This window comes from Lutra lutra, chromosome 15 (genome assembly GCF_902655055.1).
Source record: "Lutra lutra chromosome 15, mLutLut1.2, whole genome shotgun sequence".
Taxonomy (NCBI): domain Eukaryota; kingdom Metazoa; phylum Chordata; class Mammalia; order Carnivora; family Mustelidae; genus Lutra; species Lutra lutra.
Window position 1 is genome coordinate 20,993,840 of NC_062292.1, and position 26,283 is coordinate 21,020,122.

A 26,283-nucleotide genomic window follows, 5' to 3' on the forward strand; every position below is an offset into this window, starting at 1 on the left:
TCTAATTTTTCCTTTTTTTGAGAATAATAAAACTAAAATTATGGTTAAAACATTACACATTTCCTAAATTTGTTTTAGCAAAAAATATTTTGTTGCCTTTTGTCAATTTGCTAATGTGATGTATTTATGTTGTATCTAAGACAACTATTCTACAGATACATGTTTCTAAATACTGTCTAAAGAAGTGAAGTATTGGTTTGGTTTCTGTGTAATTCAAATACCAATTATATGCATAAAATGTTTATTATTTATGGCCAAATACCAATTATATATGTAAAATATTTATTGTTCTATTGGTGTCTTAAATAAAGCCTGTAACTATTTGTTTTAAAGAAGCAACGCTGTTAGAAGAGAGCTATAAGGAAGAAACTCCACATTCTGGACGACCCATTATACTTGAAAGCATTATATCTGATCTTGAAAAATCTCTTGGAACAGCTTTATCTTCAATATTAGAAACAGAAATGAAAATTGCTTTTGGAAACCTTTGGATGGAGGTGATCATTTTAATTCTATTAGTTGAAAATTTCTGTTTCATTGCTAAAGATTTATGACCTTATCTTAGGAAATATGACTTGTATAAAATGTGTAAGCTTCATTGGGATGATCTATAACCCATTATTTTTAAAAAGTTTTTGAAATAACTTCTTGAACATTAAATGATAGACATTTCCTAAAGATTAGAAATGGTATTTTATCATTTATTCTTTTTCAGTTAACAAGTATTTATTAGGTTTTTACTGTGTGTCAGGCACATTGCCCCCATGGAGCTTAATTTGAATTCAGAAAAACTTCTATCTTCTGTAGTTTTTTTGAATTAGAATGTATAGTATAGGGAATTCACATAGCAATAGGTATTCAGAAAAGAAATGTATATTTTGGCTTAAGTCATATAAATATGAGAATCAAAGTATAAAAATGATCATTAGCAAGATAGTCTGTATTTTCTAGATTTCATATCTTTTCTGAAATCAGTAAAATAATGCATTTGGCCAAAATGGTCTTTTTAGTTTAGTTAATGTTTGTTTGCTGTTCACATCTATAGCCAGGAGAAATGTTTTGTGCACCGTGCCCCACCTCCGCGCCCCGCCCCACCAATTATAGATTGTATTTATACCAGATATTCAGTGAGATTCTACTACTTGTTAATGTGATGTATTTGCTGCTTTATTATATTATCAAGTACTGAACCAAAATGATGAGAAATAATCAGAAGATTCTAGAAGGGTTGACTTAAATTGAATATGTTATAATATCCATGGGAAAGTCATTGCATATGAATGATTCAAAACAGGATGCACTGACATCTTGTAATACTAACTGATTAATCTCCTTTATAAACATGTCTTTGCAGGAGTGTAGCCAGAGTTAATGGTAGTTGACATCTTTTTTCTGTATAGATTTTCCTGCAGCTATATGAAATAATTAGATCAATTTCTTCCTAGAATTGACTATGTTGGAAAGTAAATTGTGCATCTTTTCTGATTGTGACTATCTTCTAATTAAAACAGTGCTTTTGCTTTGCACACATGCACATTTTGTTTTGCACATAGTTTCTAAAACTATAAGGATTAATACTAATATGAATTTTACAAAAATAATTTGCAGTGGAATTAGCACTTTAAGATTATGATTGGCTTTTAACAAAACATCTTTTAATTTAAAAAGAACTCAACTATTTTACCCAGAAATATATGTAGGAATGCCTTAATAGGTACTTTTAAATAATAGGATTAATAAATAAATTAGTAGGTGGTAATTTTTTCAAAATACTTTTTAGATGCTGTACTTGAAACCACCATGGACTCTAATTCATTTATTACAGTGCTTTAGAAAACATTGGTTGGCTGTATTTGGATTAGTTATGGAGAAGAACTTGCTTTTAACCATTGAGAGCCTATATAAAAATCTCTGTAAAGGTATGATTTTTTTATTTTGTCTTCAGCAATGTTATGTTAAAGTCAGACTAGTTGATACATTCCATGGAATGTGGAGATGAATTATTAAGAAACTTGTCCATTATTTTTTAATCATTTATACTTCTGACTTCTAAAGGGAGTTTGTGGCAGCTGCATGAATGGACCCAGGTCACAGAGCTCGTGACTATTCATGGTATCACTCTTGATGTTCCTAGACATAGTGAATATGTTATTTTTTATAATGTTTGAAACACTTTAAAACCATACTTTACAGTTTATCAGGTATATAAATAAAATTTAGATTTTTTGGAAACAATTTTATTTATTTATTTGACAGAGAGAGAGCAAGCACAAGCAGGGGGAGCTACAGAGGGAGTGGGAGAAGCAGGCTCTCCACCCAGCAGGAAGCCTGGTGCAGGGCTGGATCCCAGAACTCTGGGGTTATGACCTGAGCTGAAGGCCGATGCTTAAGCCACTGAGTCAGCCAGGTGCCCCTGAAATTTAGATTTTTAAAAATTTCTTACTGTGGGGGCGCCTGGGTGGCTCAGTGGGTTAAGCTTCTGCCTTCGGCTCAGGTCATGATCCCAGGGTCCTGGGATGGGGCCCCACATTGGGCTCTCTGCTCCACAGGGAGCCTGCTTCCCCTTCCCCATCTCCCTGCCTCTCTACATGCTTGTGATCTCTCTCTCTCTCTGTCAAATAAATAAATAAAATCTTTTAAAAAAAATTTCTTACTGTGTTAAAATTTCTTACTTTTGTTAACACACAAACTTTGGCCACATTTCATGTACTAATTTTAGAAGTAGTGTATCAAAGTACCTACCTAAAATATATGATAAAGGAATAGGATTAAAAAAAGTTTCTCTGCTGAGAAGAAAAAGATGGGAAAAGCACTGATGGAATGTTATGAAAGCCCATGTTTTATGATTAGACTAACCCTGAGAAGTTAAGTGATATATCCAAAGTCAGACAACTGGATTTTTCTTGCTATACCTTTAAAAAGCAAAGTATATATGTAACAATTACTAGGATGTTCAGTTGGTCCTTGACTTTTTTGAACATCTGGCATGAAGTGATCTATTTATTTTAACGTATTAGTTATATCCTGTCTACTTTTGAAAAATAACCGTGAGTGTGAGAGGGCCATTAAGTAACAACCTGAGCACAAGATGGTTTTAAGCCAAGTTACAAGAGTGAGGTAATGAAGAATAAGAAAGATAATTTTACCATAAAACATGTGCAAACAATTATTACAAAACTTGAACACAGATTTTAACACTAAGCATCCTGGAAGCTAAAACAAAAGAAAAACAGAAACATATTCTATGGGAGGTATAGCACAACCCTCTATCCTTCCCATGAAATCTAAGTTTTTGGAAAATGTTTTGTATCTTTGAAGACTACCTCAAGGGATTTAAAGCACCTGGTTCAGTGCCTTATGACTTTTATTTTTTTATTTTATTTTATTTTATTTTATTTTTTATTTTTTTTAAAGATTTTATTTATTCATTTGACAGAGAGAGAGAGAGAGAGAGATCACAAGTAGGCAGAGAGGCAGGCAGAGAGAGGAGGATGCAGGCTCACCGCCGAGCAGGGAGCCGGATGCGGGGCTCGATCCCAGGACCCTGAGATCATGACCTGAGCCGAAGGCAGAGGCCTAACCCACTGAGCCACCCAGGCGCCCCAGCCTTATGACTTTTAAAAATTACTAATTTGGGGGGCACCTGGATGGCTCAGTTGTTAAGCATCTGCCTTTTGCTCAGGTCATGATGCCAGGGTCCTGGGATCGAGCCCCATATTGGGCTCCCTGCTCTGCGAGTGGCCTGCTTCTCCCTCTCCCACTCTCCCTGCTGGTGTTCCCTGTTTTCGCTCTCTCTCTGTCAAATAAATACAAATAAAATCTTCAAAAAAATTAAAAAATAAAAAAAATAGTTACTAATTTTTAAGTTAAAGACATTTCCAGGCATTATCTTTAACAATAGAAGTTATTTATAAGTGGTATTATATGAACTATGGAGTGACTTATTGGATGCATCTTCAGAGCACTTTTACAAGGTATATAGAAACATCTTCCATTATCTTGAATGGAAGCATAATTTAGTTGGTTCAATCAAAAGAGAACGTTCCTAAATCATATATGGTCTTGAACAAGATTTAGTTTTAATAAGGTATATCTAGTTGCCATGTTCCATTTTTCTCTTTTTCCAGGGATGGGCAGTGTTTGTCTTTTGCACACGGCTTAGAGGTTGTAGGCAGCAGCTCTAACAGGGAATAGGAGAGAAGTGAAGAGATGGTGACTTCCTTTTGCTAAAAATTCATTTTTGGAATTATTGTGAGCATAATTTATTTGATCCTTGGTCTAGAAGAATCCAATGCTTGATGTTTACTGACTTGTAAAGAATATATAATAGAATTATAAAAGCCTCTTCTGCCCTCAAGTAATTTTGAGTTAGGAAAATCATAGTTTATGATTTTGTTTACTGTCTTTTAATAGTATCCTTGGCTGTTGAATTATGTATATGCAGTTAACCTCAGTATCCCAAAGAAGAGATTCTTAGATCAGTTCATAGAAAATTGTGTGGGAAATGTTTAGTAGCTTTTTAAAATTTTGTTATCCATATAACTTTAGTCTAAGTGATTGTTGACCTTATATAAGCATTACAGTATTTCAACCATGTAGATTCCTTTTTATGTTGTGTCTAGGTACTGAATTTATCATTATTTCCCTTTAGCACAAAATCTTAGAAAGACTTCTTCTAAGAGAGAAATCAAGTGATTAATTCAGGGCTATAAACCCTATTGAATATTGACTATATACTTAAAGAAGTTGTGCCCAGTTTCTCCTTAGGAGATTTACTGGGTTCATCAGATCTACTTCTGTCCTATATGCGGCATCTCTTATCGGTCTTTTCCCACAGGAATTTAAACTAGTCCTTGCATTTAAAAATAACTGAGTGCTTCCTAAGGAAATGTACTTTTCTCTCTTCGTTTGATAAAGGGAAGCCAGAAGCCTGACTATAGCCATCACATTAGACTAGAATTTCTGAATATTGTATAATTAATTATTAAAATCTACTTTTTATTTTCATTTGACCTTTCAGTATTTCTATGCAAATACTTGTATAAGTGATACAGAGTTTTTAAAACTCATAGTGCCAGCAAAAAAACATGCTGGTGTTTCAGAACATAGAAGAGTTTCTGAAACTGTGAACATCAAAAGAAAATAAAACAGGGTGCCTGGGTGGCTCCGTTGGTTAAGCTCTGCTTTCGCCTCAGGTCATGATCCCAGCGTCCTGGGAATCGAGCCTCAGCAGGGAGTCTGCTTCTATCTCTCCCTCTGTCTCTCCCCCTGCTTGTGCTCTCTCTCTCTGTGTCAAATAAATAAATAAAATATTTAGAAAAAATAAAACAAATACATTGTAGCATGTTTATTTGAAATGCCTTTGAAAACTGTTATATAGTGCTCTACCCTAATAATGGAAAGATTTCTTCTGTTCTAAGCTTTGGTGACATTAGAAATTTGCTTAACTTCATTGTTGGTAACTTAAAATCTTTGAAATCATTGTTACCACCTCTCCTAATTGGTTTGAGGATTTAAGGTAAGTAAGATTAGTTGAAAGAAAATTGTTACACCTTTGAATTATTTTTTGTAGATTCACTCACTTTGCTAATTTATAAGGAAAATATTCTGCTAACTTGTGTTGCCCACAGCCCACCGTTACCCAAATTATTTATATTTTTCTAAAGTTGTGTTAGTTGTGTTGTGCAGAGAGAGGAAAGATTGTTTTCAACAAATCTAGTATTACATTTGTTGTAATGGAATTGGAAGGCAAAACACTACATGATTAACTGAGTTGGTTATGAGAAGTACTGCATGTAACTTACATGCTTACTGCCGAGTGAGTCTTCTGATACCCTCCGTAGTCATCTGTATATGAAACAAGATCCGCCCTGAAACTCTGTAGTTTAACTTGCTTGGTAATTCTCTCTTCTGAAGAATACAGAGTACCCGAATCAACTCCAAGAACATTCTTTTGCTAAATTTAATTGTAATGCTTTTTATGCCAGAGAGGGAGATGAGGAGTGGTGTGTAGGTGTAAATGTATACTTTTCTTAAATTTCATAATTAACATTAGATTGGTTTTCCAAAGATGTTTTTGTGTTGAATACTCATTCTTACCTATTTTTTCCTTCTTAATTTCTCTTACCAGCTAACAATGCGGTGGATTTTACAACATTGAAATTTCTGCTTCAGGATTCTAAAAGTTTGCTACACGCTTTCAGTACACGGTCAAATTATGATGGTATTCTTCCACGGGCCTTTGCTCAAGTCAATGAACTACTCCAGACCTTTGCAGAGGTAAGATATCTTTGGAATGCAGTTTAGAGTAGCTAATGACATACGTTCTAAAAATGTTTTAGCAGACAACAGAGGTAAAGAATATTTTAATTCTTACCTATTTTAACACATGAATGGCATTAAGTGATTATTAAGTGAATTGAAGGGAAAGTAAACAATTCTTATTGCAAGTTATAAAACACATCCTCTTATGGAAGCACTGTTACAGCACTTGTTGGAATTTTATATTATTTCATTTATGGATGGACACAAGCTATGCCTTGTTGTTTGCAAGCTTATTCCCCAGTGCCCCAGACAAGTGGATCACAGCATCCATCAGAATACTTTGGAAGTTTTTTTTTTTTTTTTTAAAGATGCAGATGCCAAGCCCCTCTCAAACCTTACTGAATCAAACTTCTGGTAGTGGTACCCAGGAATACTGGTTTTTTTTTTTTGTTTTTTTTTTTTTTTTTTGTCTACTTCTGCATCTTAAGTTTATTCTTTTTTTAAAAATTTTTTAATTTTTAATTTTTTATAAATATATAATATATTTTTATCCCCAGGGTACAGATCTGTGAATTGTCAGGTTTACACACTTCACAGCATTCACCATAGCACATACCCTCCCCAATGTCCATAACCCCACCCCACTTCTCCCAACCCCCCTCCCCCCAGCAACCCTCAGTTTGTTTTGTGAAATTAAGAGTCACTTATTTTTGAAATAATTTGAAACTTACAGAAAAGTTGCAAGAAGAGTTCAAAGGATTCCGGTATGTATCCTTTACCCAGATTCCCCAGTGTTACCCTTTTTTCACATTTGCTTTATTGTTTTCTCTGCCTATCTATCTGCTTATCTAGCCACATTTTTTTCCTGAACTGTTTAAGAGTATGTTGCAAGTACAATGCTCCTTTATCCCTAAATACTTTCATATATTTCCTAAAGAACAAGGATATCTTATGTAACTAATATAATTAATTAGGAAATTAGTATTGGTATAATACAGTGATCTAATCTGTAGACCTTATTCAGACTTTGGCAACTCACCTACCAATTTTTTTAACAATCTCTGCATGTGACTCTTATGCAGTCAGTCTAGCACTGATGCCTTTTTACCTCTTTTAGATTAACTCTGTAAGTTTTGTCTCTGGTAATACTCTATTTCTGTAGCCTTCTAATTTAAAATCTAGAAGATTCTGGGAGTTTTATAGGTCAGAAACAGGTCAAAAACTCAGTATCACCATTATGAGATATAAGACACTAATGGTACTTAATTTTTTTTTTTAAGATTTTATTTATTTATTTGACAGAGAGATCATGAGTAGGCAGAGAGGCAGGCAGAGAGAGAGAGGAGGAAGCAGGCTCCCTGCTGAGCAGAGAGCCAGATGCAGGGCTCCATCCCAGGACTCTGAGATCATGACCTGAGCTGTAGGCACAGGCTTAACCCACTGAGCCACCCAGGCGCCCCTAGACATTAATGGTACGTATATATATATAATCTCCATTTTTTTTTTCTTCTGAGTTATGCGGTTGACCAGGTTTTTGTCTGTGATGTTTCAAGGTCACACAGTTCCCACTACCTGTGAAGTAATGAAAGGATTCGATGATACTAAAATTCATCATAGCTGATAGGGAAAGACTTATGTACTTAAGAGAGCATCTCATGAAGTAAAAGAAGCATCTTTTTTTTTTATAAACTAATAAATACGTGGTTGAACTCCTGTGAAAGAATTGATTTAAGGGGTGAAATGATCTTTTGGGTTAAGATGACTAAAACCTTAGCAGTTGTATTTTTCCATGGCAAATGTGACTTGGAGAACCATCTGTAGGAAAGAATGGACTTGGATATATAAAGGGTTACAACTTGAGTCCGTTCTTGAATTGTGTAGGGAACCATATATTAGCATTTCCCATCACATAATTAAGCCCTAAACCCCATCTTTAGTGAAAACAAATGAAAAATTCAGGTTACTCATAGGTTTATCAGTCTTTGAATTAGGATTATTGAAAATAAAAAAAAAAAACTAGGACTGATTGAGATAAGAACAACAACAAATGTCCAGATTTAAGGTTCTTTCATCAATTGGAAACCAAGAGATGGGAGTTACCATGAAACTGTGGCATGAAAATGTAGTGTTATCAGATAATAGTGTGCCAGCTGTATGTTGTCTACTGAGTAGTTAATTAAATTGTTATTTATTCTTGGATCCTGATTTTCCAGTTGCTACATTAGCGAGAGTCCTGAAGCCCATCGATGAAGAATCTACATCCTCATTAGTGCTTTTCCCTCAACACCTGGCATTAGTGTGATTGCTTGAAACCTATGCTGTTTCCATGATTAGAACTCTGAAGTGTTGCTAATTCATTGTCTAAGTCAGCCAGGAACTATGTGATTTAGCTTGGGCTTTTAAAATACACTCAGTAGGAGTCATTTTGTAGAATGCATTAGATTTGGTATATGACCTAAATATTTAGTCCTGCCTGTCTCAGTAACTCGAGCAACAAATAGATTACCTCCAGAGACAGGGTATCTAAATACAGTAATTGTTAAATTAAAAAAAAAAAAGAAGGCCCCCAAACTTAATGTACCAAGTGTAGAAAATCAGGAAAAGAGGAATATTCACTTGTTTACTTCTGAAAAGGCTTGTGAGAAAACAAAGCAGAGAGTCAACCAAAATGATCATTTTCTAGATTTTTATATAAATGGGGTGGGAACAGGAAAAGGATATATACATTTTTCTTTGATAGGCCTTCCAACCAAAAAAATAAGACTTGCTCTGCCAGGATGATAGAATAATTAAAGTCAGCCTTATGTCCAAGGAGCCTCATCCTGAGTAGTTGTGTTTTGGGTTTTTTTTCTTCTTTAAGTTTTGTTTTGTTTTCAGGGACAGAGAATGGAGTAAGGGAGCAGAATCCTAAGAGAGAATCCTAAGCAGACTGCTCCCTCAACGTGGAGCCCAACACGGGGCTCAACTCACGGCCCTGAGATCATGACCAGAGCCGAAATCAAGAGTTGGACGCTTAACCAACTGAGCCACCGGGTGCCCCTGACTAGCTATGTTTTAAACCTCTGATTAATTAACCTCTCTGAGCCTAATTTCTTCTTTTATGAAATGAGAATAATAATCTGTGCCTCCGAACTGTCATGAGAATTAAATAAATTAATACTTTTAAAGCATTGAGTGCCTGGCACTAGTAAGCGCTGTGTAGGTGTTTGGGAAAGACATCCATCTGCATAGTTGCATACACTAATACATGAGAGCTGAGGAAACGAGGCAGTATGTGGTGATCAAAAGAATATATCTTGGAATAAAATATGTCTTTCCATCCATGTATATTTATTAAGTGCATAATTAATGTAAATAGGGAAAAACAGGAGGAATAACATTACTTTTTCTTCCTGCTCCCAAAGATAGAAAAGGGGATGGGGCGCCTGGGTGGCTCAGTGGGTTAAGCCGCTGCCTTCGGCTTGGGTCATGATCCCAGGGTCCTGGGATCGAGCCCCGCATCGGGCTCTCTGCACAGCGGTGAGCCTGCTTCCCTTCCTCTCTCTCTGCCTGCCTCTCTGCCTACTTGTGATCTCTCTGTCAAATAAATAAATAAAATCTTTAAAAAAAAAAAAAAAAGAAAGAAAAGGGGAATATTTACTTTTATTGTTGGAGAGAGATCAGAAGCCCATTCAGAGTCAGCTTCCTGAAGGTCAGGTTCTATTTATGAGTTTTACCAGCTGTGTGACCTTGTATGAGTTATTGACCCGAAAATATGGATAATCATAGTATCTGTTTCACAGGGCAGTTCTGAGGATTAAATGAGCTAATAGATACAAAGTTTTTAGAAAGTTCCTATGCGTAAGAAATGCTCCATAAATAGTTATTTCCAATAGTGTTGGAACTTTTTTATTTTTTAATTAACATGAAACTAACAACCCATAAGCTAACCTTTGAAATCATACTGTTATCAATAAGGAAGCTTAGAGAAATGGAATGATTTTATTTAAGTTACAGTAGAGCCAAGACAAAAAAACCCCAAGTTTTAAATGTCATAAAGTTTTTTTCATTCTACCAGAGGTTTTTTCCACTTAATATTTTCCCCGAAGGTGATTTTAAAAAAAATTATTTGAATCAATAACATACCTCTTATACTCTGTTCAGTATCTTTAATTATCAATATTTAAAATATGCTCAGGTCTGCATTCTTAAGTACTTGTCGTTGGCCATGGTGTTTACTGCACTAACTCCTTCCAACAATTACCAAACTTCTTAAAGAGTGATCTATTAACCCTTGTTTCTGTTTCTTAATCCTTTACAAGTAGAATTCTGTCTCCATATTCTGTTAGGAGAATTAGGTTATCATTGACCCAATCCACCATTTTCTCCCTCTTCCTAGTTTCTCAGCCTTTCTCAGCACTTGATGTAGTCCACTCTTTATTTCCCGAAACTTACCTCTTTGGGCTTCTCTTGCTTTCGAGTACTTCTGACTCTTCCCATATCTTGTCAGTCTCTCTTTTTCTTCTTGCTAATTTCCTCCCTTCCTCCTTTAATTTATCTACCTTTCACTACCTTCTCCTCCCCCTCCCTCTTCTCCTCTTCCCCTTCCTCTTCCTCCTCCTCCTTCTTCTTTTTCTGTTTTTGCTATTTCTCTCTAACAATATCATCTACCTCTGAGGTTTTTCTGCATGGGAATGAGTCCCAGCTTTATCTTTTGAGCTACAAATCTGCATATCCAATTACCTGCTAGATATCATTACTTAAATATCTTTTTATTCTTCACAGTAGACATTCTAAACACAGACCTGTGGTCTGTTTCTCTTCTTTTCCATAACCAGCCTTTCTTCTTGGCTTTACTACAGGTAGCTGTAAAATCCAGAAATGTAGATAAATGTACATTAAATGCCTTACTGCTCTTACATTATAATACATGATACATTCAGTGTGTTGCCTTCAAATAAAACTGTGTCTTTACATTCCTCTGTAAATCAAGCAGTAAATCAAGGAGGTTTGATCTATTTTTACCTTATGGACACTTTATATTTCTATTACTTGTGCAATTATTCTTGTAGACATCTAAATTTAAAAAATCTTAGAGTCTCTTTCATTTCCTGAATCTAGATTTTGGCTAAGTCTTTTAAAATTTTTTCTTGTGGGGCGCCTGGGTGGCTCAGTGGGTTAAGCCGCTGCCTTCGGCTCAGGTCATGATCTCAGAGTCCTGGGATCGAGCCCCACATCGGGCTCTCTGCTCAGCAGGGAGCCTGCTTCCTCCTCTCTCTCTGCCTGCCTCTCTGCCTGCTTGTGATCTCTCTGTCAAATAAATAGATAAAATCTTTAAAAAAAAATCCTCTTTAAAAAAAAATAAATAAAAAATAAAATTTTTTCTTGTGTACATTTTTTTTTCTTTTTCTTCTTCTGCCTTTTCAACCTAATTCAAGTTCTCAGGACTAGTCTACTGGATTATTTCAGTAGCCTTCTAGACAGTCTCCTTGCCTCTCGAGAAACCTTTGGTAGCTTCTTCAATGGCAAAAGGTTTACATTCTTTTTTTTTTTTTTTTTTTTTTTAATAATAATCCATTCTTGTTAATGGATCGTAGGGTACTTGGAGGCCTGATTCCACATGTTTATCATTGTATCCTAAGTGTTCTCTGTCTTGTTCAGTACCATATGTGTAGAAGGGTTCAAATAGTATTCTTAAATTGATATTAGCATGTTAGCTAAGAAAGGTCACTATAATAAATACATTGGAACTATTTGATATAAATGGAAAAGGAAAAAATATATATATTTTAGCTCTGATGCTTTTCTGGAATATTCTGTACATAATCAAGGACAAAGAATAGTCAACACTTCTTGGAAACCTAGAACACTGTAAGCACAATTGGCATTGTTTCTCTCACTTCCTAGTGAAGGACAAGCTGAAATTTGTGTAATTCTTATTTCCCCAGGTCAAGGCAAAACTTAAGCAAAATCCTTCAGAAACTACAGTGGGTAAAAAGCAAGAAGATACTTCTTTGATGAAGTCTAATAACCAAGAAATCACCATTTTCTCAGGTTCTCATCTTCCGCAACCCAACAGGCATCAAGAAATCTGGTCTATCCTAGAGAATGTTTGGATTACATTATATCAGAACAGGTACTAAATTTCCAAGAATTTTTGAATTCTAGGCTTTTCCATCGTTATTGTTATTCATTGAACAGTTAGTGATTGGGTTATGAGTTTAATATATTAGATTATCTAACTGAGGGCCTTTTTTCAAATTGGTGCCTTAGAAACAGTGATGCTTAAATAAGGGTGCAATCAGATTTATCTCGAGTGTTTTAAAAATACATATGCCTAGGCCCTATCCCTAGAAATTCTGACTTGATAGGACTGAGGTGACACTGAGATAGTTTATTAAAAAAAAAAAAATCTCTATAGGTGATTTGGATGTGAAACCTTCATGACAAGTATTTCCCATGTATGTCAGAACCAATAAAAGCCACCTAGATTGGCTAAACAAATTAGCAGGACACAAAGCCTTAATGACATTTAAGATAATCTAAGAAAAGGTCATTTCAGTTTAGGGAGAATTCATGTAAGACTTTCTAAAAAGAAAGATAAATACTTAGATTTAAAAGGAAGAAATGCTTTTATTCCTTTGATACCCATGAAAGCATACTCTGTTCTTGGTAAAATGAAAAGATAGAGACCATTTGTGAGTAGTTCTTTAAATGCTGCTGGAGTAGCTTAAAAAAATAATTTAAAATAACTGCTTTTAAAGTAGGCCAAACTTCGCTCCTCTACTTTTTCCCAAGCCCATAATCTTTATATGATTTATATATATATTATATATTTGCGGGTCATACTGAAAACTTTTTAGTATGATTTTTGTACAAGGGCCCAGTATCACTGTTATTTTGGATTAAGATCATCTGTCATTTCCTCTGTCAGGAAATGGGCAGCAAAGTAATATGAGCACTCTTTTTAAACATCTTTTCTCTCTTATAACACTGTAGACCCATTTTTAGTCCTTGCCTACAATTATAAGTTCTTTCAAACAAATGCGTAGTTTGTCACACTAAAGAAATACCAATACCTACCATGTAAGCTGAAGAAAACAATACTTAAAACTTTGTGTTTTCATGTAATGCATTTGTATTTTCATATCTTTGTTTTGTCCAGTCTTAATATATTGGAAATGTTTTGGCTTATCAGATATTCTTGTTAGCAGGAAGTTACCCCATATACTAGGCAAAGATTATCACTTTCAAAATAAAATAGATTAAAGCCATTTCTAAGATATTTTAATCTTCTTTTCATTTAGAAAATATTTCTAAATTTCGTTTAGAAAATAAAATTTTCATTTTAGAAAAATTCAAATATTCAAAATTTGAATACCTTATTTGTCTTAGAATTGACCTATAATATGCATACATTTGTGTTGGAGTCCCAGGTAAATTCTGTATAATAAATCAACTTTACTTTGTAGTATTTCAGTAATTCATGAAAAATTCTTATATTGCTGTATCAGTGCATAGTTCTTAAGCCTACTTCATTGCTTCTCATGCCTGATTGTGTACCAGAGTCACTGTAAAACTTTTCAATATATTCATGCTTGAGCCCTTCATTGAGAGCTGCTCATTTGAAGGTTGAGTAGTGAGAAGGGAGGCAAGATGGCAGAGGAATCGGGGACCTCATTTTGTCTGGTGCCCTGAATTTATCTGGATATCTACCAAACCATCCCGAACACCCATGAAATCAGCCTGAGATGTAAGAATATATATCTGGAGCTCTACAAGCAGAAAAACTCTACTGGGCCTGAGTAGTGGCATCTGACTGCTCCGATTTTTCCTAGGGTGCATCCCGCCTGGGTCATGGTTGATATTTTGGACTCTGTACATTCCCTCAACATCCCTCAACAGAATGACTAGGAGGAACAACTCCCAACAAAGAAAAGAACCAGAGACAGTGGCCTCTGCCACAGACTTAATGGATATGGATATAAGCAAGATGTCAGAAATAGACTTCAGAGTAACACTTATAAAGTCACTAACTAGGCTTGAGAAAAGTATTAGTGACAATATAGAATCTCTAAGGGCAGGAATGAGAGGTAATCACGCCAAACTTAAAAATGCTATGAAGGAGATGCAGTCTAAACTGGATACTCTGACTGCCAGGGTACATGAGAAAGCAGAACGAATTAGTGGTCAAGAAGATAAGATGATAGAAAGGAAGCAAGTCAAGGAGGATAGGGATAAACAACTAGAAGCCCATGAGAGCAGAGTTAGAGAGATCAATGATGTCATGAAATGTTCCAAAGTCAGAATTATTTGGATCCTTGAAGGTTTGGAGAGAGAGAGAGAGAGAGGACTAGAAGGTGTACTTGAGAAAATCATAGCTGAGAACTTCCCTAATCTGGGGAAGGAAATAAGAGAGGCAGAGAGGATCCCTCCCAAGATCAGTAAAAATAGGCAATTGCTCTGGTATAATAGTAAAACTTGCTAATCTTAGAGCCAAGGCAGCTATCCTGAGAGCAACTAGGGGGAAGAGATTTCTTACCTATGGCGGGAGGAACATCAGAATAATGTCAGACCTGTCCACAGAGACCTGGCAAGCCAGAAAGGGCTGGCAAGACATTATCAGGGTACTAAATGAGAAGAACATGCAACCAAGAGTACTTTATTGAGCAAAGCTGTCATTCACAACAGATGGAGAGACAACAAGCTTCCAGGACAGGCAGAAAATGAAAGAATATGTGACCACCAAACCAGCCCTGCAAGAAACAATAAAAGGGGGGTTCTATAAAAGAGGAAAGACCTCCAAGAATATAATAGACCAGAAATTTACAGAGACAATCTGTAGAAACAGGGCCTTTATAGGAAACGGGCATTACAGGCAATATGATGGCACTACATTAATACCTTCCAGTAGTTACTCTCAACGTGAATGGCCTAAATGCTTCCCTGAAATGGCCTGGTGTTGAAGATTGGATACAAAGACAGGACCCATCCATATGCAGTCTACCAGAGGTTTATTTGAAACCTAAAGACACCTCCAGATTGAAAGTGAGGGGACGGAGAATCATTTATCATGAAGGTGTACTAGGCTACTAGTGTTTCAGAATACTTTATCTTCTAGAAAGGTCAAACTGTACTTATTAACCATTGTATTTCTTCAGATTTCCTAAGTTTTCCCTTTTGCAGACTTGTCAAAATGCTTTACCCCTTTCATACATGTAGGAATGTGGAAAAACAATTTTATGGTTCCTCAGTACATTAAATGTGCCATCATCATATAACCCTGCAGTTCCACTCTTAGATATATACCTAAAAGAACTGAACACAAGTGTTCAAACAGAAACATGTGCATGAATGTTCACAACTATTTACAATAGCTAAAGTGGAAACAGTCCTCTATGTGTATCAACAGATGAGTGGATACACGAAATGTGGTGTCTCATAAAATGGGTATATCCATAAAATGGAATGTTACACAGCTATAAGGAAGTATCCATACACAATATGGTGTGAATGAATTAAAAAACATGCTAAATGAAGGAAGCCAGACACAAAAGGTCACATGGCATATGATTTCACTTATATTTAATATCCACAACAGGTCAATCTGTAGAAATAGAAAATAATTAGTGGTTACCAGGAACTGCGGGGAGGGAGGAACGGTGAGTGCTTAGTGAATACAGGGTTTCCTTTTGGTGCGGTGAAGATATTCTATGAGTAGATAGTGGTGATGGTTGCAGACACTGTGGTTGTATCAAATGCCACAGAATTGTGTCCTTTAAAATGTTAAAATGGTAATTTTATGGTTTTTTTTTTCACCACAATTATTTTAAAAAATGCTTTGGAAAGTACTGTGAAGTAAGAAACTTCCCTTGAATGCTACTACCTAAAGGTAACCAGTAGTTAACATGGTTATTCTCATGTATACCCAGCTGTATTTTAAAGCATGGTTATTAGTTTTCTAGGGCTGCCATAGCAAATCACCACAAACTGGGTGGTTTAAAATAACAGAGGTTTATTTGTTCATGGTTCTGGAAACTGTAAAGTCTGAAATCCATGTCTCTGTCTGCAGGGTTGATTCTTTTGGGAAGTTCTACAAAGATATTTCAGATAAAGTCACTTTCTGAGGCTCTGGGTGAACATGAATTTCAGGGGCATACTCATCAATCCAGTACAGCATATATTTTGATTTTTTTATATGGTGGTGGTTATGTTCTCTAAATAAATTTTGTATACCTTTATTTTCTATCTTATAGATGGCGTAAGCATTATTTTAGTAGTTCTTTGGTATTTCATCAGGTGGCTAATTCACTATTTACTTAGCACTTTTTACATCATGGCACATGTAGGTGATTACTAATTGTTGACCAGTTGCAAGTTATTATTAATGTGCTAGATTTCTAAAATTGGAATTACTATAGTAAGGTGTATGGATATTTAAAACTGCTAGTTTCAGGAAACGTGTATCTGATGTCTTTTTTTTCCTTCATCCTTATGTATGGGAGCACTGTTAGTATTTATGGATTGATTTGAATGCAGATTAACAGTATTCTGTGTCTTATGGTTTCTTGATAAGAAACGTTATTGCCACAGCTTGTAAGTATTACTTTAGATTAGACACACATAGTTGTTACTCTGGATCCTTCACATGAATGGTAGCCTGGACATTCACAAGTCATTGTCTCTTATTTCTAATTTAATTCAATCAGGATTATGAGAGAGGAGTTATAAATATTACCTCATTTTATATATTAGAAATGGAAATGCTTGAATTACAATAAATGTGCATGTATACCTATGAGTATCTTTTCTTTTTCTCTATTTAGCATGGATGTATTTCAAAGATTGGGCTCAAATGCAGCTTTGACTTCTTCAAAAATAGCATCATTTGAAGAAGCATATGTATCTCTTCAAAAGTTAATGGCAGCTGTGAAAGATATTCTTGAAGGAATTCAGAGGTAAACACTAATTAATTTTAAAATTTCATTTATTACTTTTCTCTTTCTTCCAGGTTTATGGGCCTTTTCAGAGGTTCTGGGAGCCTTCCAAAAAACTTTATAAACTAATGACTTTTAGGCTTACTTTTTTTCTCTCCCTCGTAAAGAATCCCTATTTAGAGTCTGGACCACTAGAATGTTTCTAGTTTTTCCTTTGTAGAAAAAATATACCAGGTTGTAAGCTTCATAAAGAACCTTATTTTCATTATTGTGCAACTTTAGCTCTGAAAACAGTGCCTGGCATATAATGGGCACTCAGTAATTCCTTGTTGAATAAATATATATGTAGGTAATTATCACTACCCTTTAAAAACAAATACATGTTAATATTTGTTAACATGATTGATTTCCTCAAATACAGTCTCATAGGACCTCAGATTGAAAAAGTCTGTGAAGCAGCATAGTCTTAAAATGCTTTGAGACTTAGATGTATGTGATTATTTTAAATATTTGTGGAGCACATAGAAACCATAGAGCTGGAAAGCTGTAGAATGAACCACATATCACCTTTATAGAATAAAGTCAGATGTTTTCTTTTGTGACAGTAAAGAATACTGTACTTAATACTTGAAAGTTTTTGAATACATACCAAAATTGCTTGACCTGAGTTAAATATGCAGCTTGCTCACAGAAGACTATTGTTCCGGGGCGCCTGGGTGGCTCAGTGGGTTAAGCCGCTGCCTTCGGCTCAGGTCATGATCTCGGAGTCCTGGAATCGAGCCCCGCATCGGGCTCTCTGCTCTCTCTGGGAGCCTGCTTCCTCCTCTCTCTCTGCCTGCTTGTGATCTCTCTGTCAAATAAAAAAAAAAAAAGTATTTAAAAAAAAAAAAAAAAGAAGAAGACTATTGTTCCTTATAAATTAAAAACCAAAAACCAAAGAAATAAAACTGATTTGGTTTGATTATGTCCAAACTTTAAAACCTTGGATTTTTGAAACAACAGTAATTTTTAAGCTTTTTTTCCCCTTTTCTCTTTTATTTATTTTTTTATGTGACAGAGAGAGAGATCACAAGTAGGCAGAGAGGCAGGCAGAGAGAGAGGGGAAAGCAGGCTCCTGGCTGAGCGGAGAGTCCGATGCGGGGCTCGATCCCAGGACCCTGAGATCACGACCTGAGCCGAAGGCAGTGGCTTAACCCACTGAGCCACCCAGGTGCCCCATTTTCCCCTTTTCTCTTAAGGGTTTTTGGAAACTTCATCTCACTGTTAACACACACACTCTTTTTACTCCTTTTTGGATCACAGTTGGGCTAAATGATTCTTAGAATAGCTTTTTGGTGTTCTTAAGTTGCTAATGAATTGAAGATGTGGCAGATCCCAAGGCAAGTGAAATTTATCATCTCTCAGTGGAAATAATAAGGGAATACGAAATAAGAGTAGCTTTATGAGGGAGAAATAGTTAATTTTTAATTTTAGTTACATATTTTCATATTCTAGGTTGTTTTAAAGCCATTCGTGAACAACCTTTTCTCCAGAAAGTAGGGCTAGCAATCTGTATTCAGTTACTCATACAAGGCTCTGGGGAATCTAAATTAGATTCAATCTCTGACTTCAAAGAGGTTGTTTGTAGAAAGAGTGTAAACAGTCACATTACAACAGATAATTGCAATGGAATTGCTAATATTCTAATAGGAAAATATGCAGTGGAGGGAGGAAGTGTTTGGCAATAGATGAGGTTGGTGGTGAATGTCTTCTAGGCCGCTCAAAGCAATTTCTACTTTATCCCATAGGCTAGCATTGCACACATTTAGGTCTGTTAATTATGTCCCTGGACAGAAGTGTTTCTAATCCAAAAAGTTTTGGAGATACTGCACACTACACTATGCTCTTGGAAAATCACTGTATGCCCATTTACGTATTGATGGGTTTTATAAACTTTTTTAATTTTAGGAGCTTTAAACATATAGGTGTCTGGATGCCCCATGCCAGAGACTCTGATGTAATTGGTCTAAGTGTGTACCTGGCTAACAGATTTTTAAACCTTCAGCAGGTGATCCTAATGTGTAGTCAAGGTTGAGAACCACTAGACAATATTCTTTGTAGTCACAGAGTTGACATCCTCGTCTCCACCTGGAACTTGTTACAAATCCAAATTCTCAAATACCTGCCAAACCCTCCTGAATCAGAAACTCATCCTAGACTGAGCACCACTGGTATCATGTCAAGCCAGAGTGGAAAAGTTATAGCATGTACTGCTTCCATAAGCTGTATTTAAAGAAATAAATATTTGAATTTTAAGGCTGATAGAATTTTGTGATTCTTTCTTCTAAGGACACAACACCTCCAGAAATAAGAAAATATTAGTGGCCCTGTTACTTTTTTGCATGTTAACCTGGGGCCATAAATTGTCTTGAGCCTTGGTATTCATCTGTAAACCTTATATAATAATATAGTATATATATAAACCTAATACAATAATACCTTTCCAGAACTTTTCACAAAGTTACTGTGCTTTGAAAGTCAGGTGTTGATATAATTAACCAAACCAGTTAGTTACTTGTTGGGGGAACTTGTTAAAAATGCAGAGTTCTAGTTGTAGTGAAATCACAGTATCTGTAGATATTTCATAGAGGGAGGGAAATTGTATTTTTAACAAGCATTCCAGAGGATTTATATGCAGGTGGTGGGGGACCACAGTAAGGAAACAAATTCAAATTCTTTTTTTTTTTTTTTAAAGATTTTATTTATTATTTATTTGAGAGAGAGACAGTGAGAGAGAGCATGAGCTAGGAGAAGGTCAGAGAGAGAAGCAGACTCCCCGTGGAGCTGGGAGCCCGATGCGGGACTCGATCCCGGGACTCCAGGATCATGACCTGAGCCGAAGGCAGTCGTCCAACCAACTGAGCCACCCAGGCGTCCCACAAATTCAAATTCTTATAATAAATATATTAGAACTGCTTTGCCACCAGTAGAGGGCATTGTGAATAAAAAAGTTGCTCATTTCAGCATTCATTAATCTACAGGAAATTACTAACATCGCAAGGTTTTTCTTTTTGAAGCCCTTCAGACAATAGGCACTTAAATAAAATGTAATAGATTAAATAGATTAAATCAAAATGTAATAGAAGTTAATAATTATGTTATTTTGTCAAGTGTGTATGTAGTCTTAAAATCTTTTAAGAAACAGTCATGTTCAACTCAGTTAAATTTTTTTTGGGTGGCTAACTATGGGTAGATTTTTAAATTTTTTAAACATTGAAAAATACACCCAACTTTGTAGTGACTGCATATCATTAGCATTTTCTGATACTTGTTAAACTGGAATAGTTTCATTTGATTTTGAGATACATACTCATCGAATATAGCTCAACTCTTGTTTTTATCATAGCAGATCATGGGTGTTGTTACATTGGGAATCAATAAGAAGGTGACCTGTTAACCCAGTCTTTTCATTAAAGAAGTACATGAAAATGTGTTTATTAAACTAAGAGTTTGGGCTTCTAGTTCCAGACTTATCCCTTTGACTTTAGACCCGTTATGTCCCCTTTTTAAGCTGGTCTCTTTTCTTATGAAATGAGAATCCTGATACCTTCTTAGCAGAATGAGGTAATGAATGTGAAAATACTTTGTAATCTGTAACATAAGTGTTAGTTTTTGTTTTCTCCTTAAAGCTGATATGTTATACTTGAAATGTTGAAATGTTTAAACATGACTGTGGTAAATCAAAATAAAAAACGTTGGTGGAGCAGTTGTCCACACAGTTATAGAATTGGGAGCAGAATACCTGAGTTTGCAAAAGTTGAAAAAGAGGTGGGAATATTGCTGATGGTTATACTTTCTACACATTTCTTCCTGGGTGGGAGAGGGAACTTAATATATTTGCTCTTGGTTTAGAAATTGCTTTTCTCTTTCTCATCTCTGCTTTTTGTGTATATAGGAGTAATCTGAGCACTTTTGTTAATGGCCTTTTTATCTGATCACTGGAGAACCAGAGCCCGTACTCTTTCCATGTAGACAAAAGTGCATTAAGGTTTTTTTTGTTGTTGTTGGTGGTGGTGTTTTGTTTTTATTTAGATTTGTACTATCTAGTCTCATTTTATACTTTAGTAACATCATCAGGTTACTCTCAAGATCACAAAAACCTTTTTGCTTAGTACTTAAAGACTACTAAGTTTCATTTGGAGTGAAAAATTAATTGGGGAGTCATATGACAAATTCTAAAGAGAAGTTCTGCTTGTATAGTAATAAAAAATGTTATATATCTGTATGTTTCAACTGGCATCTCTACAAAGTTAAGTAAATAGGTCATATAATCCAACTCCAAAGCATACTGTAAATGTGGTGTGTAGATTGACTTGAAAGCTAATACTCAAAACAACAATGACAATGTTTTATGGAGGTTTTTGTATCTCTGAAGTAGATGATGAGCTGCCTGGTTTGGAAGCAGGGAAGAAAGTGAAAAGGGAATGTAGGAAATTGCACTCTGCCTAAATTTTGTAATCGTGTTTGTCTGTTTCATCGTTATAAAAGAAACTTGAAATTATTTTTAAAAAACAGAAAAATAGTAGCATTTTGAATCTAAAAATATAAGTAGATCATTCCTAAATGTGCATATTCATCTTAACACTTGATTTAACATGTAAAACTGTACTTCTGTGTTAATTTAATGAACTCTAGATTCCATGCTCAGGTGGCTTTAGATGAAATTTGAAATAATGAATGTTTTCTTAGTTTCGTATTTTGAATCATATGCAGAGGTGGGAGAGGGAGTTACTATTCCTTGTAAGTAACTTGCCACATTTTAGAGGGGGTATGTTTTTATATGTAAGGGTATCTCTTGTTTAAGTAACATTTTCTTCCTAACTGTCATATTTGCTTTGGTTGTTTTTAAATGAGGATTAATTGAGTGTTAACTGATGCATTGGGCTTGGTCATATTCTGGATGGGTTTCATGCCTCATCATAGAATATGATTTTGGAAAATGAGACTTGTGTTTGGATTTAGGGAAGGGAAGATGATTAATTTTTATCATCTTTAAATGCTTTAATGATCTTCAAAACTTCAGTAACCTCTGTTACAGTCCTATGATTTTGGTTTGAAATACTTTGTAGAACTGTTTTTCTTTTCTTTTCTTTTTTTTTTAAGATATTATTATTTATTTGACAGAGAGAGAGACAAGGAGAGAGGGAACACAAGCAAGGGAAGTGGGAGAGGGAGAAGCAGGCTTCTTGCTGAGCAGGGAGCTGGATGTGGGGCTCGATCCCAGGATCCTGGGATCCTGATGTGAGCTGAAGGCAGACACGTAACAACTGAGTCACCCAGGCTCCCTATAGAGCTGTTTTTCTAAAGCACAGTAGTAGTCATGAAGTTTAGGATTTTTTTTTTTGGTGTGTCATTTACATGTATTTTTATCTTATTAAGCCTCTAAAAATGAATCTTCCCATTGCTGTCTTATGGCATGTTAACCTAAGAGCAAAACAAGTACTGGTATAACCATCCATGATTCCTGTGAAAAGGAATCCTATAATCACAGCTTTTCAGATCTGCTAGTGGTTTAGTCACTTCCAAGAAGGTGGAATTTGCATTTGCGAAAATATTTTGTTAACTTCATAGTGCATGTTTTGGTAGCCGGCCTCTTGAGTTATTTTAGAAAGCGTATTTAGAAAAGGTCATCCTTCAGTTGACACAAGGACAACAATGTTTAGGCTGTTTTACAGATCAAGCTAATCACTGAAACAGGTCCCAGTTAGAGACACGTGTAGATTATAAAAACAGTAAGAAGTGGCTTTTCAACATCTCGACTCATGGCAGTATGCAAGTGGTTCAGCCGTTGATAAAAAAAATTGTCCTTATCTAGGGTGGAGAAGTTTGTTCATGGTTAGCTCTGACCTACTTTCTTTGAGGCTTGGCCTTTCTACCCTTAGATCATTGGACTGTACATCCCCCCTCGCCCCCGTAGTTCACACAACTCCCCAGGTATCACTGAACCTCTTTATCAGAGGTACTCTTTGCGTACCCCTTGTCCTGTCCAAAACCAAAAGTATCAGTTGCTGTGTTGAATAAGAGAAAATAATACAACCTATGAATTAAAAATGAAAGGACCTACTTCCTTCACCCTCCATGCCATCATTTTGTACACAACTTTCTTATAATTTATTTTCTAATCAGCTCCCTGAGATTGTGAACAGCTTTAGGGCAGAAACTTTGCCTACTTTTGTTTGTCTTACTTTTGTATATCTGGGTCTATGCCCAGATCACAACTATACATAATAAATGGGGAGAAAAGTATCGAATGAGCTTTTTATGGTCTTTCTGGTGAAGGGAAACTTCCTTAGGGCTAAATACTACTAATAGTACTATGTTATGACATTCAATGAATAGGCAATGTCAAGGTTTTAAAAGTGATAGGAGTGCAAGCTAAGGAAGGGTAAAGAATAAGAAAGTCAGGAGGAAGGAGAACAACTGGAAGGAGGAGATTGAGGAGATAATAAAAAGGTATTTATCTCTAGAACAGATGATGGAACCCTCAGTAATTTGCCCACATGGCTAGAAGGAAAGATAGGAGCTAATGGGAGGGATTGGAATTCAGGGAATATATGCAAATATTTCTTATATAAGACATAGGTAATGGGGTCACTTGGGTAGCTCAGTCAGTTAACTATGGGACCCTTGATTTTGGCTCAGGTCATTGTCTCAGGGTCGTGAGATTGAGCCCCAGGTTGGGCACTGTGCTGGGCGCGGAGCCTCCTTAATATATTCTCTTTCTAACCTCTCTGTCTGCCCCTCCCCCTGTGTGCTCTCTCAAAAAAAAAAACAAAAGAAAAACCACCAAAAAAACACACAACAGATGGTTATTTAATAAGTAAAAGCTTTTTATGATACATATATTGCAGCTTGATAAACACTGCTCTAACAACATTTATAGCAAGTGTTATATATAATACATAATAAAATTTACATTTGCTGACAAAATATGAGACATCCACATATAAATCTGACTGAATTACCCAGCATTAGCTGCTGTTCTTTTAACCTGGCTCTTTAATGCTACTGAGGATAACAGATTGCTATTGCTGAGGACTTAATTTTTAGAATAACTAGATTTTTACATATGTGAAGCTCTTATCTATGCTTCCCAGGACTTACAATTCAAGAATACGACATAGGGACCTTTATTTTTATTCTGAATATCAGTGGGTTGATGTCATAATTACTCCTTCCATCCCTGAAGCATTTCTAAGTGTCAGTGTTCCCTTCTTCTAATCAATAAAATCCAGGTTTGGGGGTGAGAGTTAAATATTTCCATTGTAAACTCTTTGATCACAGAAGAATTAAGCGATTAAATGTAAAGGGTACTTCTTGAAGATTACAAATATTTTAGTTTGTTTATGTAGTTTTTATTTAAAATCAATATTCTTTTAAATTTGTCTTTTGTTTATAGCTGGTTATTATTTCTTGATTTGATATTTGATTAAAATTCCCTGCTATTTAAGTCTTATGTTAAGAAATGCTAAAATCAGTTAAAACTACATTTTTCAGTGAAGCAGATGGAGTAAATTGACTAAACCAGTGGGGTTGAACATTAGTAAGATAAATGAAATAGGGGAAATTAAAGGTGCTGAATAAGGGCTTTTATAGTAATTTTAACTTAAAGAGTAAATATATAGGATAAAGCCAGATGATCAGTTCTGATTCCTTCTCACAGAGTAGTTGTACAAAGCATTTAGAGACTCTATTATTCTCATCTCTTTTGAGAAATACTCTCTTGTGCTTCTAAAGATCTTCTCACTTGGTGGTAGGCCAACCATCTGCTTATTTTAAGAAGTGATGCAATCAATATCCTCAAGGCTACTTAATAATATAAAAGATGTGAGTCTACCTCAGGACAGTATTTTCTACATAGAAGACAATAAATACTTATCTTCTCTTTAAAGAGAGAGAACACAAGCAGTGGGAGCAGCCGGCAGAGGGAGAAACAGGCTCCCTGCTGAGCAAGGAGCCCGATTTGGGACTTGATTCCAGGACCGGGATCATGATGGGAGCTGAAGCCAGGTGCTTAACCAACTGAGCCACCCAGGCATCCCTCAATAAATATTTATTGTATATCAGAAACCCTGGAATTATCTAACATTTTGACCTTCCAGTTACTATTAATAAGGCATAATAAACCTTCTAGAATCAACAAATACTTACCCTTAATAATAATATAACTGAAACTCTAGGTTGTAAATTTTCCAGTTAATCTTTCTTTTTGCCAACATTAAGCTAATTTACTTTTTGACGGCATGTAGCTATCTATATTTCCCCAACTTAATTGTTGAGCTAAGACAAATTGTGAAAATCATCAAAATTATATTTTCTATATTAAAGATGGCAATTTATGCAGATCTTATTTTAAACCCTTTTGATTATATAGATTAAAAAGTGTGAGTACTTTGGTACACTAGTGGGGCATAAAATAGTGTAAAGAATGTACCCATCAGCCTTCTTCAAAAGGATTTGCATTCATTTGCTAGGGTGATTGCTATAAAGAAGTGAATACTACGACCTTTTAGGGGATTGCTAGATACTGGCTCAGAGTTAATGCTAATTCCAGCGACCTAAAATTCCACTGTAGTTGGAGAAATGGTCAGAGAGAACCCAATCCACCTTGACTGATACACAGTAACTACTGGTTTGTTTAAAAACTTGGAGAAAACAAGATTGAAAGTCTGCTGACACAGGTGTCTGGAGAAGAGGTATATAGATGGGCATCTTGTAATGGGCACTGGGTGGGAGGGTGTTTGTGTCCCATGTAAATACACATCAAAGGCTCCCCAATGCAGAGGAAGACTCTGATCAGATGGGCAAGACCAGCTGTCCTATAGATGTCAGTCTCTCCCCAGCCACCCGAGTGTTTGGTCAGTGAGCTCATATACAAAGGGACAATGGCTGCTTCTATAAGATGAGCTCAAAAGTAGGACTTCTGCTCATGAAGGCTGCTCTGGCTACTACCTGTGCTGAGAGCCCAAACTTTCACCAGCAGAAGCAAATGCTAAGCATTCAATAAGGCACCATTCCCTTGGAGATCAGTAAGTCATTTAGTGACAGTGATTTGTCCTCATCA

The 26,283-nt window shown here is 35.7% G+C and overlaps 1 protein-coding gene across 1 annotated transcript in view; it reads left to right on the forward strand.

Moving 5' to 3' along the window:
• SWT1 (SWT1 RNA endoribonuclease homolog) overlaps positions 1-26,283 on the forward strand; it is a 104,830-nt gene that overhangs the window by 40,334 nt on the left and 38,213 nt on the right. Inside the window, 5 exon segments of the mRNA XM_047704312.1 lie at positions 334-497; positions 1,781-1,919; positions 6,131-6,279; positions 12,192-12,379; positions 17,070-17,201. Coding sequence (XP_047560268.1) covers positions 334-497; positions 1,781-1,919; positions 6,131-6,279; positions 12,192-12,379; positions 17,070-17,201 — 772 coding nt within the window.